This window comes from Pollicipes pollicipes, unplaced genomic scaffold, assembly GCF_011947565.3.
Source record: "Pollicipes pollicipes isolate AB1234 unplaced genomic scaffold, Ppol_2.1 Scaffold_3447;HRSCAF=4054_pilon_pilon_pilon, whole genome shotgun sequence".
Lineage (NCBI taxonomy): Eukaryota > Metazoa > Arthropoda > Thecostraca > Pollicipedomorpha > Pollicipedidae > Pollicipes > Pollicipes pollicipes.
Genome location: NW_023596297.1, coordinates 25,518,181 through 25,535,810, shown reverse-complemented (window position 1 = coordinate 25,535,810; position 17,630 = coordinate 25,518,181). Strand labels below are relative to the sequence as shown.

Sequence of the window (17,630 nt, the reverse complement as noted above, 5' to 3'; positions counted from 1 at the left end):
ATTCAATTTTCTAGAGCTGTGCAAAATTTGGCGCGGCTGTGCCGCGCCGTTCGGAAACCGTTCTGGAAAAACCTTTGGGGGTCAATTTGACCCACCACCCGAGCGCGTGTTAACAGAGGCGTCGGAAAAAAGGCCGTTGGAATCGTGGTCCACCACCCATGCACATGGATGCTCAACATGCGCACTGTGGCCATGCACGAAAATGATTAATTTTGAAAAGGTGTTTGAAGCAGCCACCCTTTGAGGCCTTTCTTTTGGCACGGCGGATACTCCCTCGCATTCGAGAACAATGCGGTGAACCCTTCATTTTCTGAAGGGTTTACCGCCATCAATGTAGCTCATCTGATCCTGTGTTACTTCGATTAGGCGAAAGGCCACGGTCCGAGCTTGCTCTCCTGAGCTAACCAAAAACCATGCGGCTTCAGCGAACCGGCCCGACGCGACGTGACCCGGTCATCAGCTACACTTCCGACGTCCTAGAAATGTCCGTGGTGAGTACCGTAGATGCATGACAATTTTACTGGCTGGTTCTACCTATGGCAGCTAAACGTTGGCTGGTTAGAATAACGTTTAGGATGCTGATTTTCTCCTCTTACCAAGGAAAAATAAACACACCAGAGCAATGCAAAGTGGCATCAGATAGTCTTTGTAGCAGAGAGCATCTTGTCACCACATGCCCCATCACATGTTGGCAACTTTCATGAATCGAACCATGTTATTGGAGTGAATAGTTCACAGTTGCCTGCGTCTACATTTCGACTTGGTTTGATAAATACATAAGAAATATAGGCAATTTTTTCCTTAAAAAATGTTGCAGTCAGTTTATAGTTAAACTCAACAGTTACGCCGATTTTGTCCCTTCTCGTGAGCATTCATCCGGTATCGATTTTACCCGTGAGGTGTTAGAGCACAACTGAAGAACGGCTCAGCATAGGTAATGTGCAAGTTTTGCAGCCTGCAGCCGTATACGCAATCTAGAACGCTTACTTAAATCGTGTGCATTTTTTGGGTTGAAATTTCAGGTTTGTTTAAACCAGGTCAAACTCAATTTTGCCGGTTCGTTTTACCAGGCTCCGCAGATTAAAACTGGTATGAGTAAAAGAATGCTACTAACTATTGCCAAGGAATAACCTCTAGATCTAGTAGCAACCAGTTATGCAGCCACTATGGGCTTAGGTAATAAAGTCTTGTGGACAGCATGGCAACATTAAGTCACCATGCTGTATAATGGGTGACATTGGGTTTCAGACCTTCGTGGATCACAGCCATACGAAACACTATCAGATGCTGTTTCATGGTCTTCATAATGGGCTGCATAAAGCTTCAGGTCTTTGTGGATCACGGTCGTACGCACACACTATGAAATGGCTGCTTATAGTCCTTTAAATTATTTAAAGATGCGACTTGGGCTGACCTAACCTTGACCCTAAACGACACATTCCAACGGCACATCATCTACGCTGGCCCATGATATATAACTGCTTTGTGGACCAAATTGGCAGCAATTAAGAGTTATCTTTGATGCGGCCTTCACCTCGAATGACCTTGCAAAGGTCACAGTCATTAATAATTTTCAATATACTACTACTTCTGACCATCAGAGGTCTCGTAGAAACAGCCATGCACAAAAGCAGGCCTGTCACGCAGATTTTCTAAGCCTTCGCCGAACAAATTTGTTGAGAACCTTGTTACAAAAATCAGCGCTTTGACATAGAAGTGACTTGAAATTTATAGGTCGGGCATACAAAATTAAGGGACACAATAGCTGACAAATTTTCGTCATTATGCGTTGGACGGTCGGTGAGTTGTTTCGAAAAACCTGAAGACCTGTCCTGCTTCGGTGATGGCAAATGTTAAGCTTGATGAAATAGTGAAGAAGAGATAAATTCAGGGTACTCAAGATCCCGGATCAAGCTATTTCTGTAAGGAGATATGACTAGGCCTTAATGCCTTATGCAAGAAATATTCATGGGTAATGTCTGCGTAACGCCATTTTTTCCTTCTAATGTGTGCCAGTCTCTGAGAGGCAACTGAGTGTGGATCACGTGGATATAAAATAAGCGCGCAACTGATTTCCCACACAGTCCCCCATGCGATGGCCGGCATGTTGCTGGGATCTGAAGCGGGGCGCAGGTTTTCCAGGAGCGTCCGCCCTCCGATCAGTGGCGCCGACGGTGTCAGATGTCACCAGCTAGAACCGGATCGGCGGTGCTCGTCTCCACCGCCGTCCTGTCAAACAATGACGCGTGCTGGCTAACCGGCGACCGGCGGGGACGGGCGCCGGGCGTATATAACGCGGCGCGTGCCGCAAAATAGCAGACACTAGCTAATCATCTGTCGTGAGGGGCACGTAGGGCCGCGAGGGGTGCTGGCCTGCTAGCAGAGCCGTTGGTAGGTCCTCAGGTCAGAAGACAGCGCAGCAATGGGCCTGGCAAGCGAAGTCGAAGCGCAGGGCACCTCCGGGGCGGTGAAGCCCCGTTTGTGGGCGCAGGTGAGCATCAATGCCGACCAGTGTGTCGTCAGAGGTGATCAAAGCACGTTCCTGTGCACTTTCCACTAATGTCTGCAATGCAACATCACAATCTTATCTGCTGTGCAGCAATCGTCTCTCGCTTCACTAATTCAGTAGCAAGTGCATATAAAGTAAATTTGTTGAGTTGTGTGCAATCTCAGCTTTATCAAGTGCAATGTACAAGCTTTGGTTTTTTAGTTGCGATATACGTAACACGCGCTTAAAAGAGCATGTGAATAATAAGGCGTCTATTCTCAGGTATATCCTCGCGCATTACGCTAAACTATACAGTTGGCCAAGTGGTGAGCCTGTGTCGTCTAGCGGAGTGGCCGATGACTGCTCGCTGACAACGGGTGGCGGGGGCTGATGGCTGACGCCTGGTTCGGCAGCTGCTGGCCACCCTCGGAGCGTCGATGGCCGTCGGAGGCTGGGCCGTCGGCATCGGCGTCGGCGGCCTCTGCGTGGACCAGCTGTCCCGCGGCATCGGCGGCTTCGTGCTTACCGAGAGCCAGGAGGTCTGGATCGGTGAGTGTAGCTCCATAGGAGTGCCAGAAGTTCTGGATCGTTGAGTGCAGCTCCATAGCAGTGTCACCAGGTCTGGAGCGGCGAGTGCAGCTGCGTGGCAATGCCAAGAGGTCTAGATAGGTGAGTGCAGCTCAGTGTGGAAGATAATGAATGGCCAATGGGGAAGAAAGCGAAAGGTGAAACAACTTCTGCCAGAAGATTTTTCTAGATTGTTGTCGTATTCCATCAACGGAGCTGTTCGTCACGCTTAACTTCAGCTAAATGTGTGTGGTGAGTCCAATTGTCCCGACACAGTAATACAATCCAATAACTCAGCATTCCCCAGTCCGCGTGTCTTTTATTAGCTCCGTCTGTTGTCGTTACCTAGTTTAAGTGTAATGCCTGGAGACGCAATGCATTACAATGGCGAAAAATCGAGCCAAAGCATCCTGCACGACTTGCTTCAAATGAATATCTTACCCAGAATGTCTTGTTTTCGCAGTGACGTCCAACTTCATCGGGACAGTGGTCGGATCTGCCGCGGCCGGGGAGTTCTCTCGCCGCCTCGGAGCCAAGAACACCATGCTCTGGTTCTGTATTCCCGCCGTCGTTGGCTTCGTCATCACCAGCGTGGCCAACTGCTACGAGGTTCTGCTAGCAGGTCAGCTTCTCGTCGCACCAGGTCCGGACGCAGTTGAACAGTTGGTGACACCGTTCTGCGGCTTGTTTCAAAGCCATCAGACGTTTGCCCGCGCTCCTCGAAATATAACTGCTGATGTACTTCAAACATTTAGTAAGTTAACTTATGTCATTCGGATACGAAAGAGAATATCCATTGTGTTACGTAGTTGTGCATTTGTCACCGGCAAATGTTAACACGTAACACGCGCTCGGGTGGGGGTAAATTTGCCTCCCACGAAGATGTTTCCGGAATAGTTTGCGAACGGCGCGGCGAAGCCGCGCCAATTTTCTTTTATAGCTGCAGAAAATTGAATAGTAAATTGTTTAATATCATCAATTTGGATGTGCCTTGTAAGGTTGCTGATCCAGGGCAGATCAAAGTCAGGCCATAAATTCAGCGAAGTCAATTGTTGGGGAATCGTTTCATCTGGTGTACATTTCTAAAATACCGTCATGGGCAACGCAACACTTGAATAAACAAATTCCATTGACCTAGGGTCAGGGATCAGGGTTAGACCAAGGTCAAACCCAAAATGTTTTACTATTTTAGGGCTTCCTGTATGGGGTAGTTTCTGGTCCTCATTTTAAATTTGTTGAAAACAGGAACCTCATTATACTTTTGCCATGAGCTTCTTTGAGGTCAGAATAGACCACTGACCTAAAATGATCCATGTCAACGTTTTGTTTTTAGGAACATACTGCCTTGCGTAATCTTTGTCGCTTATTCAAATGCAAAACTAAAAGCAGTCTTGTATGATTTTGGTAACCATGACCTACGAAAGGTCAGACACGGTCACTGACCTTAAATGAGTGTGTGACGTTTTGCTTTAGAACAGGTGTCTAGGCTGTGGGGCACTTTAGACGTCTCTAGTTCTCTTAGTTCCTGAGATCCCAGGGGGGTCAACCCCCACGAGCGAAGGGCATCCAACCGGCCACCCGGGCGCATGTTAACCAGCACCACACTGAGGTAAAGCAGTCAATATTTCGCCCAACTCTGTGCCTTCATCTGACCCGTGTCTGACCCTCTTTCTAGGACGCCTGTTGGTTGGCTTCTGCGCCGGTCCCGCCTTCGTGCTGCACGTGTTCTACATCAGCAGCATTGCGTCGCCGGAGTACCGCGGCCTCCTGGCCATGCTGCCCGACATCATCTACATGCTGTACGTGATCGTGAGCCTGGTGCTGGGCCTGGCGCTGCCATGGTGGTGGGTATCGCTGGTGGGCGCGGCTGTGTTCGCCGTGCCGGCCATGCTGGCGCTGACGCTGGTGCCGTCCGACCCCGTCTGGCTGCTGAGAACCGGCCAGCTGGCCGAGGCCGAGCGCTCGGCCCTCTTCTTCGGCATCGAGCTGCCCACCGAGCCGACCGACACGGCCGTCGTGGCGCGGAAGTCGCCGTGGAGCCTGCTGGGCCAGCGGCGCCACTACCGGCCGCTGCTGCTGTCGGCCGCGCTCCTGTCGGGTGTCTCGTTCTGCGGCTACACGGCCGTCATCAGCTACTCGCTGGTGTTCCTGCGCGAGCTGGGCACGGCGCTGGACGCCACACTCGTCAGCGTGCTGCTCTGCGTGGTGCGCATCGTCACCGTAGCCGTCGTGTCGGTGCTGCTCGACCGAGCCGGCCGGCGCACGCTGCTCATCGTCTCCGCCTGCGGCATGGTGATCAGCTACCTGGCCGTGGCCGCCTACTTCTACGTGCCGGCGCTGGCGGCGTACGCGTGGTTGCCGCTGGCGGCGCTGGTGCTGGCTGTATTCTTTTTCTGCATGGGCGTGGGTTCCGTGTCGTGGTGCCTGATCGGCGAGATGGTGCCGCCGCGGCTGAGCGATGCCGCCGGCGCCGCGCTCGTCTTCTACTACAACGTCGCGTCGCTGCTGAGCGTGCAGCTGTTCCCGGCCATGCTGGCGGCGCTGGGCTTGGGCGGCGTGTTCCTGGTGCACGCCGGCATCGTGTCCGCGCTGCTGCTGGTGGTGGTGCTGGCCGTGCCCGAGACGCGCGGCCTCTCGCTGCAGCAGATCGAAGCGCTGTTCGAGGCGCCCCGGGACGACACGTACAGGCTGGTCAAGGCCCTGCCGCTGCCGGCCGGCTACAACACATTCAGCCCCGTCGGTGGCGGCTGAACGCTGCGCCAGTTGACAGCAGCGGACACTGCACTGAGCGCGGTCTGGTCACCTCGAACCGATGTCACCTCATGGATGCCTCTTATTGTTACCAACTGTGAGGCGGGTACTTCCTCTCAGTCACGCGCGGCAAGTCGGCCCGTTTTGCGGAAACATATGGACGTTGGGTGTGTGGTTGTAGTGTTTGGTGCGGACACTCCACACCATCATATCGGCCGTTCGTAGTTACTGCACTAGTCAACGCCCATTCGTCACACGGAGCACAATCATTTGTTTACCTTGTGCTCTCCGCCACACATCTGGTCGCTGCTTGTTGGCCAGCATGTGAATCTGGGTATGCCCAGGTGTCTGTGATATGGCTCAAACAGTCAAAGGCAGCCTGTGTATATGGTTTGGTGAGGGTGTTCATGTGTCCATTTCTTGCCACCTAGCGATACTGATATACATTTGTCAGCACGGTTGTGAAAGCAGTGACTCACAAACAGTTGTATACTATGAAATGTGAATACACGCGTGTGTACGAGTAACATTGTTTATCGTATGCATTGCGCCACCGAAAAACGTGACATACTCCGAATGAGCTGGCAGCCTGGAGACTGGTCCATAGTTCATCATGGTAGCGATAGCAGCTGTGTCTGGAGGCTGGTTCATCGTCCATCATGGTAGCGATGGCAGCCTGGAAGCTGGTCTATAGTCCATCATGGTAGCGGTAGCAGCTGGCAGCCTGGGGGCTGGTCCATAATCCATCATTGTAGCGATAGCAACTGTGCCCGAAGGCTGGCGCATGGTCCATCATGGCAGCGATAGCAGCTGTGACTGGAGGCTGGTCTATAGTCCATCATGGTAGTGATAGCAGCTGTGCCTGGAGGCTGATTCATAGTCTATCATGGTAGTGATAGCAGCTGTGCCTGGAGGCTGGTCTATAGTCCATCATGGTAGTGATAGCAGCTGTGCCTGGAGGCTGATTCATAGTCTATCATGGTAGTGATAGCAGCTGTGCCTGGAGGCTGGTTCATCGTCCATCATGGCAGCGATAGCAGCTGTGCCTGGAGGCTGGTCTATAGTCCATCATGGTAGTGATAGCAGCTGTGCCTGACCCACGTAAGGAAGAGCGATACTTACCAATCCTTCGGACTTAGGTGGCGACGGCACAGTTCTCATCTACAGGTTTGCAGCGCAATCCCTTCATGTAAACAAACATTTTCAGTGCCATTCAGATGAACACTAACATATAAATGCAGGGTGGCCGCGCAACACGACATTTCACTGTCAGCGCAAGAAGATAACGCAACGCTTGCCTTAATTTCAAGGCTAGACATCAAAATGTTCGTGACTCAGTTAGCTGTACATTTCATACTTCACTGTAAAATACACTGGAATAATTCACTTTACACTGATGGATTTTTGTACAGACTGAATCATCGTTGGACAGAATGCAACACTGCCGCTCGTCGGAATTAGTTGGATTTTAAGGCTACTCTCAGGAGTCGCAGATCTCTCATGGTTCCAGGGTGAATCCAATGCCAAATCCAAGCAAAAACCGGCATGCGATAGTCATTCTAAAACCGCACTGAGCCGGTTACCTTGAATTAACCTACGCAGGCTACCATTGTCAATAAGTTTTAAACTTATTTGAGTCGGTTCATGCTTCATGGCACATATATACATTGAGTTAGGGATCATATGAATGCAATAAACACGAAATATGTATGGCAAAGAAAGACTTTCATGTTTCCGGTAATTACCCTCCGTCGAATATTGGCAAATCACTACATAGCTAGCGCGCAATAAATTGTGTACAGCAGTCACTTGCGGATAGCATGAATACTCATTTGCACACTTAATGAAAATGGCAGGGTATTTTGTGATGCGCGTACCGTGTCGATGCCAAACCTTACGTTAAGTCAAAGGAGGATAGTTACGTTTTCGTTAATGACGGTTGCAATGTCTCGAATACACGTAGTTTCTTGAAGTTTTCGCTCAACATTGCAATAGCACTTGCATAATATTTGCGGCATGATAGGTTCAGATTACTTCGCTAAGTTACATACCTTTGTTTTACCAGGAGGTATAAGTTTAACGACGCCATAGTGCTAAGCAACTATCATATTCGCGGTACTCAGTATTTCGCGCTGTGCCTACTTATTACCAAGAGTCAATAGTCATCCTCGAGCGTGAACGTAGCTCAAAATACTAAGTACCGCCATTACGATCGTGTTTAGCGCTCTAACATCGTTTAGCGAAAACCTCCTGGTATATTGAAGGTTCTTAATTCAGTACAAGTATTTTGAACTCATAACCTCGAAAAAATAGGATCTGAAGCATATTCTTCTTACACCAAATACATAATATTTACCGCATAACTAGTACTTCAGGTGCCAGGTACAGAATACCAATCGTATGCCACTTTTGCTGGCTTGAATTTCGTCCGTATGGCTCACCTCGAATCTATGAGGTGAGGACCGCACAAACCAATCAAGCACATACCACAGTACCTATCTGATATATGAAAGGAGCCTATTGTTCCAGATGTATATATATATATATATATATATATATATATATATATATATATATATACATATATATACATATATATGTATGTGTGTGTGTGTGTGTGTGGTGTGGTGTGTGTGTGTGTGTGTGTGTGTGTGTGTGTGTGTGTGTGTGTGTGTGTGTGTGTGTGTGTGTGTGTGTGTGTGTGTGTGTGTGTGTGTGTATGTGTGTGTCATGTATGTGGGACCTCCTGAATATAGAAGGTGCCTCCTTACCCAGAACAGGGCCTCCGGCTTATAACCGGGGCCTCCCGTGCCAGCAAAATGCGCTCCTTAGCACAGCATTGCGCCTTCTGATTTAGAGCATGCGCTACCTTATGCATATAAGTGGCCTTATGGTCCGGAAAACGGACTGCTGTTGTAGAAAGGGGTCTTCTGATCCTAATTTAACCTTTCTAGCTCAGTAATGGGGTGTCCTCTTTACCTGAGTACCAGCGGCTACCAAGCCTTTAGTTTTGGAAAAAGGGGCCTCCCAAAAATGGGGGGGGGGGGGGAAATTATACTCTTCGTCCCCTACCGGCAGGCAGGGGTTGTCACCCTGCTGCGCGTAGACATTTGTTTTATCATAGCCATCACGCGCGTGTCACGGAAGTCAGATCAAAGCGAGCTGCTACGGCCAACCGGGCCCTGGCGGCCAGCATCCAGCCCCTGCGAACCGCCGATGCACAACGGGCGGAGTGCTTGGATGGTCCCGCGGGACTTGAATGGCCCTGTATGGTCGCACAAAATCGCAACTATTTTGAGAACGCGACGAATTCCAAGCTTTCATGTCGGCTGTACGTAGAATGCAGTGCATGTTCCAGAAGCATGCCTGCTAACTCCAAGATCTGCGGCGCTTTGCTTCCCCTGACATATGATTTAAAAACGAACTGAAAAGGACCGCAGAATTCCCGGCATGCAACACAACCAAAATCAAGACAGAGTGTACAGCTTGTCTTAAGAGCAAAATCAAACGCATGCATTTTCAAATGAAGACGAGCTGTGCATAAACAGCGAACTGAGCCAGCGGAAGACATGCGAATCGAAACGCAATGACCTCTGGTACTCTTTTTTCAAGTCATCGCAGTCAAAGTTGGTATAGCCAGCGCTGGGTGACAACCAAGCGACGGCTAGTGAGCCTTGTCTGGCAGCGAAAGAACATGAGGAAAGGCAGCAGCCGGCTATGTCATCTTAGAGGCCGCCCATAAAAACGCACACTGTATATTTTTGCTCATTTGCAACAGCCTTCCTCCTGATTACGCAGTAGGTTATGTTCGGCGCAAGCCTTCTCTCCTTGGTTAGGCTTTGTTACGCGCAACTTCTCAAAAAGGCACGTCTGTTTGGCCCCCAAGTGTGAATAAACCTGACGGATAATCATTCCTCTCGCCGCGTCGATTGCCTTTGTTATGCACAGTTCATTAGCATCGTGAATTGAACGCTTACAACATCAATACCAGGGGATTACGGTCCAATCATTTCAGTTTTACAGGTGAGTTTTCAGCTTTTTGGTGAGCTGTTTTTTCAGCGCTATAAAAGCGCTCTAAAATGTCCGGTGTGTGCCAAAATCCACCACTACTGTAGGCTTCCTTCAGGCGTACTTGCTGCTGAGTCAGCTGGCACGACGTTGTCTAGCTCTGAGATGCGAACACACACACATATCGCATTTGTAACTTACAAAGGAAGAATTTTAAGGTTGTTAATTTCTAGGATTACAACAGGAAGAGCCCAACGTGTAAAAGAAGAGCGGTTACAGCTCGCTCTGTGGTTTCAAGCTGGCTCGTTCATTGATATCACAAAAAAACTTTCAAACATTGAACGGCCTGATGCTCTCGCTGATCACCTGGCCAATAGCAGGCGATCAAAGAGAGCATTGTTCTGCGCACAGAGCCCGCTAATAACGTGGCCTGATGGAAGGGTATTGGATTTGCAATAAAGTGGTACTTGGTTAAGACCTGGGTGGACACATTGTTTTCTCCCACTGTCGAAGAAAGATCAGCTGGCACCTTGCCAAACGGGGTCAGCTTGGCCTGCGCGACTGGGTCGGAGTACTGTACGACGTGTTAAACCGTCTACAATGCTGTCTGGCAAGAAGGGCGCAGACGACATTATGCAATGAGCCGGTCGGCGTAATGTGGGATCGCAGGGCACGCAAAGTCATCCACCTAACGGGAATGGTGGAATCAGAAAATGCGCACAAATACCCACTGAATAAGCGTGGAGGGATCACAGAACACGCAAAAATGTCCGCTTAATGTGGGCGGTGCGATCAGAGAACACACGAAACCCTCGCTTCCAAGTATTGCGATCAGAAACCACACAAAACCCACGCTTACAAGTATTGTGATCAGTTGCAAGTACTGTGATCAGTTGCAAGCATTGTGAAAAGGCTTAGCAAGTACTATGAGCACAACAACATCCAGGCAAGGGAAGGCATATAACACTTCTTTGCAACACTTTTATATTCTACCAAAGCTTAGATCGGACTACTGTGTGTGGTGCAACGCCTCGCCGACTTCAAAACCAGGCTGGAACCTGCCATGCGTGAGCTTCAGTACTGGTTCATTGCCAGTTCTCTCCAAATGAACAAAACGGAAGTTGCTTTACATTTGGCTCCCGGGGCATAAGCCACCTCCAGGGAAGTGGAATGAAACCTAAACAAGGACGCGAAAACCGGGGAGGGTGGGGGTGGCGGGAGTAGCTTAACCCTCTCCCCCCGCCAACTTGAAAACTGGACGGATCATATGCAAAAGCCCATTCTGGCCTGTTGTGGGCTTATTCTGGGCTATTCAAGGTCCCTCCTGACCACAAGAGAGCAGTTCTGAGCCTCAAGAGGGTTCATCCTAACCTTTAGAATGGTCATTCTGGTCTTGCGAGGGGTCGTTCTGGCCTGTAGATGGCCCATTATGACGTACAGACCCATAATGATCGATAGCAGGTTTATCATTCACTTGGAAAGTTTATCGCTATTCTGACTTGTAGATGGCTCATTCTGGCCTGCAGAAGCTTACTTTCTTATCTTACAAGGTCTGTTTTGGCATTTTGGAGCTCCTCCAGCTTGAACACAGTTTCCGCGCCCCTGAACCCAAGTCCCCCTTGGCTACATCGCCGTCGGTTGCACGCGTGACGTCATCAGTGCGGCGCTAGGTAGCGCACCACAGGGCTGGGCTGAGGTTGCGGCCGCGTCTGCGGCTGCGGCTGCGGCTGGGCCTGGGCCTGGGCCTGAGCCTGGGCCTGGGTATGTGGCTGGGCATGGAGCTGGGACTGCTGGTGACCCTGGGCCTGGGCCTATGCCTGGAACTGGGACTAGCGCTGTGGCTGGTTTCGGGTCTGGGACTGGGCCTGAAACATGTGCCACAACACGCTGTTCGTGATCGAGACTCTCATTTGCCGCGCAAAGCTGGTTGAAAGCCAACTGGTGTCTGTTAATGCGACAATTCATGCCAACTTACGCCAGACACGAATAAGTCAATGGCCGGGCATGTATCTCTTGACCTTGAACATAATGTGACCGTTGAGGAGGGGGAATTTGTGTGACGTCGCTATGACGTCATATATCCTGGTCGTCTTCAAATTAGGCAGCGCGAAATAGTCTGCACAAGTTCCGTGCGCGTAGTTCAGGAACAAAAGGTTTAAAGTTATGCTGAAGGCATAACTGAGCATTGCAGAGAATAATATCGAAAATGGCTATCTCAGCTCAAAAACTCATGCCAAAATTCCACACCGCATAATTGTGCAACAGTCCTTTGAATGGGCAATCTTAAATTGAAGAGTGACTTCTTGAGTTGTATATTGCTGTCCACTCTTGGTTGCTTTACATTTGAACGTCTCGTGGTGTGGTGTTCTTTCGAGATATTGTACGAAACGTATTGCTCCGTGAATGATTTATACTCAGATAAGCCTATAACTTCGTTGGAGCGTATCTAATGATAAAGACGAATACCTAAAACACGCGTCAACTCAATTACGATGATAAAACCAAGCGAACATTTTTAAATTGTTGCTTTGCATCATAGATTACTTCATTACCTGGGTTCACCGGATGTCCCATCTATTATTATAATGCAATCTGGCACAGGTGAGGCAGAGAGGTAATTCCGACGAAGCCGACGCTTACATTGACCACATGATGAACACGTGCTTGCTGTGCATGTGACTGTCTGCACACCTGATCTACTGCGGTGTGGGATGTGACGATGACCGAGGCCCTCCGGTGGTGTCTAAACCGCGCGCGCACACCCCACGCCGCGCTACAAAACCGCCGACGGCACGCAGCGGCGCGCAGACTGTTCTCCAGCAGCGGCACTGACCTCTGCCGCCCGACCAGCGCCGCTCCGTGACAGACCCGCTGCCTGCACGCTACAGGTGAGAGAGGACCGAGTGGGAGGGAGACGGGGCGCAGGGCACGACACGGGGCCCGAACCGACTCAGGGTAACCCAAAGATTGTGTTGATTTAACATGATATGAACGCGACCTGCGGACCACCAACAAGGTTAACCTTACACGCATCCGCGTGGTACCAGTTTGATCCCAGAAGGTTTTTTACGAAATAATTCTCCACGGCACGGTGTAATGGCGCCGAACTTTGCATAGCCGTAGACAATCGAATAGCGGATCTTTTGTGAAGGGAAATTGGATGTATCTGTTAAGATCACTGACCTATGGCGGATCAGAGCCAGGACGTGGCTGTCAGCGAACACGATTTCTAGCGAATCGTTCGAACTGTTGGGTCAGCAGTGTTAGACGAAGCCTAGCAACCTGCTGACTCTGGGATCTCTCCTAGTCTCTGAGATAATTTCTTATGCAATAAAATCATTGGAGTTAACTTAAAACATATTGCGTTGGCCTAGGGTCAGATATGAGGGTCAGGCCGGGGTCAAGGTCAACCTGCCTTTTGACTGGAGAGCTTTCTATATACGTTACACTTTGATGACCATTTCAAATTTCTTGATAAGAGAGACCGCGATAGACATCGTCCATGCAGATCCTAAAGGTGAGAAAATGCTACTGGCCCAAAATGACCCAGATCAACTTGTTTTAGAAACGCGACGCCTAGCGTAGTACTTAACGCCTATATAAGTTAGAAAAACCAAAAACAGTCTATACACTTTTGGTCCCTATGACTGTCTAAAAGTGAAAATGTCTCTGACCTAAACAATGTCACCGACCTAAAATGAATACCAGTGACCTTTTTCTTAGAACAGTTATCTAGTGTCTAAGTTCAAGGCGGTTGCAGGAGAAAGTCTGGGACACTTTAAGCAAACTATTGAGTTTGACCTTATTTGACCTTGTTTAACCCGAAGGTGGAAGAAACCTATGTGCCTCAAACGTTGACACAAGTAAGTTCACATGAAGGCTGAACTACTTGGTGAATTCGTTGTCTATATCTCTCTTAGTATTAGGATTTTAAGGAAGGGGTCAAACTGACCCCGCACCCGAACGAGGGGTATTCAACCGGCCACCCGGGCGCGTATTTACGTAAAACATGTCAGAAGCACGCCCGTCGCCAGAGGCCGTTTTCATGGGGCATTTGTGACGTGGACTTGGGTGGCTTGGGCGTGTAGCTTACCCTTCATGAACTCACAACGCACATAGGAATGGGGCTTACACACCGCAGTGCCGAAGGAACAGAAGATGATATTGAACAGGCACGGGGAGAAAATGGCCCGCTGCGGCTACTTCTAATATCTTGTTCAAGACATGCTGAGATTTGGTATATTTTGATATTTGCAAAAGGCGGGCGTCTCGCGAAGATCATGGGTTTAAACCCGCAATTACAAATATATGACGGTATTGCCTCTGGAGTTAACGCAAAAAAATAACAAAACGCCAGGCGAAGCCATTACCTTTTTAGCCATTGGACCTCGTGATTGTCTTCTTGTCTTGTTTATTTATATCTTGGTAGATATGTAATGAGATATCGAATAACTTGAGGCATGAAGTGAGCAATATTACATGGCGTAGATCAATCCAAAAAGTATATTTTAGCTATTAGCTAGCTATTAGTAGCTACTGGTGCTAACATCAAAATGGCCCGATGAATCCTTTCACTTGGATACAAGAGCCTACCAATGCTGGCTTCAACATTCGCCGAGCAAAGGTGAATGCCTCCCACAAGAACAGAAGTTCAGAGACTAGGGGAAAACAGCGGGAAGGGGTGCAGTATTATTTAACATTTTATACTAAATTCATTGCAGCACAGGTGTTGCAAAAATCGTCCTATGTCTCGTTTGGCCATTGAGCTATGACACTATTTCGGATGGTTTGCAGTTATTTACAACACAAATCCCATCTTTTGCATTGCCCATGGCAAGCCTGTAATAACGTTGGCCACAAGGTTAACGTGGAATAGCAGTAAACGGGCACAGAGCTCACTTGTGATAGGTCAGTGAACGGTCGGTGACCTTTTCAAGGTAAACTTAGGCCTTACCTAAGGTCTTTTTGGTCGATGGTCCATGATGGGCTTGTTGACCTTACATCAGCCGTATGTTACTGTCTTGCAATTAATCTGATTTTCAATACGGCTTTCAGCTTGTATGGGCATGACGGAGCCGTCCCCCTCTCCGGAAGATTTTGTCGAGTTCTGACCCATCTCAGACATCACAGCTGACCCAAGCAGGACGGCCACCGGCAAACATCTATATATCAAACTGGAAATATAAAAATTCCTTACGCGCTGCGCTATCCACTGGTTTTTGCCTCGTGGCTGTAGCTCAGTTTGGGTGCGCATGGCGGGATAGGTGCACACCATCCCTGGCCGAGGACGCGAGTGGAAGTAAATGACCCGGAGGCGGTGAAGACCATTCTTGACCAATACAGGACAAGCTTTGTTTAGAAAATTACCCAAAGCAGATATTGTTACTAAGCGTCCTATGTAGAACATAGAACTACATAGAACTAGTCATTGCCGATGCGGCCGGGGTACATGTCTCCTGGGTTAGTCAATGCCACAATAGGTCATCAGATAACGTCATGCTGTCATTGGAAGTGAATGGTGGCCAAAGCCCCTAACTGTGCTTTCATGAATTTCGGGCCCTTCAGCCATCGTAGCCAATAACCATGTGGAAAAGCATCAGAAAGGAAACTGTAGGTGATCGAGATGTGCTTCGAGCTGCCCGCGCGAGGTTTTGGACAACAGTTTCCGGACGCTAAGCCATTCATCATTTGGACCCCACTTCCGGCTTCATGCTGCCCGCTCTCCACGCCTTGTCTTGCAGGGAGCGCCTAAACTCGGGTCGTCCACAGTCAGCCGGTCCGACCGGCCGCCAAACCTGTCCAGGAGCCCGCTAACCCTGGTGTATCCCTGTCGGTTCTGGGTTAGCCTCGGCGGCCGAACTAAGCCAGCACCGCCACAGCAATGTCCCACTCTCCTTCGTCTTCTCAATGCCACAGCTCCGAAATGGTCGGTTTTAGCTGTGAGACCTCCAGCCTATCCGAACCAAGCTGTGGGTGATTTACCGATGCACACATGTTACGGAGCTCTTGCATGCGCCTCGCGTGATGACAAGGAACCTCCGGGACCACATAACCGCGTCGCGGAAAACACCCGTCGATCGCCCCCAACAGGTAGCAGCAGCGCCAGCCTCGGGCTCACTTCAGCCGGCGAGAGCACGGCTCCACCGCCCGCTAACTGGGGAATAAATATTGCATTTGGGCGCTAAGCCTGCACATGATGAACGGAGCGGGCCGGCGGCTGCGGGGAAATTCGCCGAGACAGTCGGGCGCCGGGCCGAATCCCAGCAGTGCAGAGGCGCAATGATGAATCGGCAGCGCGCAGCCTCTGATGCCCCCCCCCCCCCCCCGAGGACTGCGCTGGCCGCTGCAGGTCTCGCTGAGGACACTGTTTCTGTTCCCTCACCCCGAGCGCCAGCACTCGCGAACGTAGCACTCGTACTAGTAACGTAGTGCTTGCAGAACGCACAGAACTTAATACAGTTCGCGTGCAGGAAACCAACGTACAGCGATGCTAGGGTGGGAAATCATTTAGGACCGGCGGCGTTCCGGTGTTTTATTCCAATGCAAGAATGCATGCATCTATTATAGCTCTAAATGTAGGCTAGGTTTTTAATACACAAATCAGCTGGGCAGTTTGCCTCGCGTAAGTGGCCAAAACATCAGTAGGTAACGATTTTATACCGTGCTGTCCGCCTGAGCCGGGCTGGCTAACCGGGCCGCCGGCGTCCGCCGGTGTTGACCGGCGCGGCCCGCTGTCCACAGGCTGTCCGGCATGAGGTGGCGGCTTCTGTGGCTGAGCCTGACGGCGCTGCTGGCGACGCTCGGTCAGAGCCGGGCCGGGCCGCTCCTCTCTCTCAGCCCGCCGGCCGCCAGGCGCGCGCCGTTCGTGCGCCTGGGCCGGGGCCGGCCCGTCTGGGACGATGCCGACGAGCCCTGGATCGAGCGCTCCGACCGTGCCAGCTTCCTGCGGCTCGGCCGTCAGCTCTACCCGCGCCAGGTTCGCGCCAGCAGCATACGGCTCGGCCGCTCCCACGCGCGCGGCTCGTCGCGCGGCTACAAGCGCTACCAGATCCGGCTGAAGCGCGCGCTGTAGCTGGCTACGCTCCACCAGCTCGCCGCCCAAGTCGCTGCCGTCGGCGAGTCGCAGCCGGAGACTGGCGGCCACTGAGTCTGCGCCGCAGGCACCGCTGCCTGGCTGTCATGACCGCGCCGCCAGAAGCGGCTCCTGCCGGATCGTCTCGTGGCGCGCCGCCGCACCCGCCGGCCGACGCAGAGCGCGGCGCGCCGGCGGCCGGCGGCGTCACCCCGCGGCGCTGTGACCCCGCGACCACGTGACCCCGCCGAGGCGAACCGGGGGTCGTGAAGCCGACAATCCTGACAAGCGATACTAACGTGACGCGAGACGTGGCCGAGCGAACACGGCGACCGGTGACAGTGCGGGCCCCTGTTTGCAAGTGGACGCAATGTTAATGGGGCTGCCCTACTGTTAGCAATTGGTACAGAATATCGTTTGTTGCCTAGATGATTGCTTACTTTCTTCGCATTAACTGTCCCTTGCTGCGTGTACAGAGTGACAAATCCGCCCCACTTGCATAAGGTACGGGCAGGGCATGTCAAACCATATTTTTGCGGAGCCCTTTTTGTCAGCATATATATATAATATGTATATATGTCATGCAGCATGTTGTGATGTGCCATGAAGATCATGTGTGAGACACGGGATGTACTGCATTATTTAGGTCGGATTAGGCGAAAAAATGTGGGCAGCAAACTAATAATTGGCCAGATAAAAGCGTATGTAACGACAGACACTTGATATTTTGTGCCCACTCCACCG

The 17,630-nt window shown here is 50.7% G+C and overlaps 1 protein-coding gene across 1 annotated transcript; it reads left to right on the top strand.

Moving 5' to 3' along the window:
- Positions 1-482: 482 nt before the first annotated feature.
- LOC119092346 (facilitated trehalose transporter Tret1-like) lies at positions 483-16,886 on the top strand. The gene is made up of 8 exons (XM_037215310.1): positions 483-491; positions 2,902-3,037; positions 3,519-3,677; positions 4,731-4,960; positions 5,000-5,088; positions 5,188-5,712; positions 15,660-15,681; positions 16,776-16,886. The coding sequence occupies exons 1-8, from the start codon at positions 483-485 to the stop codon at positions 16,884-16,886; spliced, it is 1,281 nt and encodes a 426-aa protein (XP_037071205.1).
- Positions 16,887-17,630: the final 744 nt, after the last annotated feature.

Excerpts from the sequence above, each read along its gene's own strand:
- LOC119092346 (XM_037215310.1), top strand. Across the intron at positions 3,038-3,518 it reads GAGCCAGGAGGTCTGGATCG|TGACGTCCAACTTCATCGGG; the intron begins GTGAGTGTAGCT and ends TTGTTTTCGCAG. Across the intron at positions 5,713-15,659 it reads CTGCAGCAGATCGAAGCGCT|CCTCGGCGGCCGAACTAAGC; the intron begins GTTCGAGGCGCC and ends GTTCTGGGTTAG.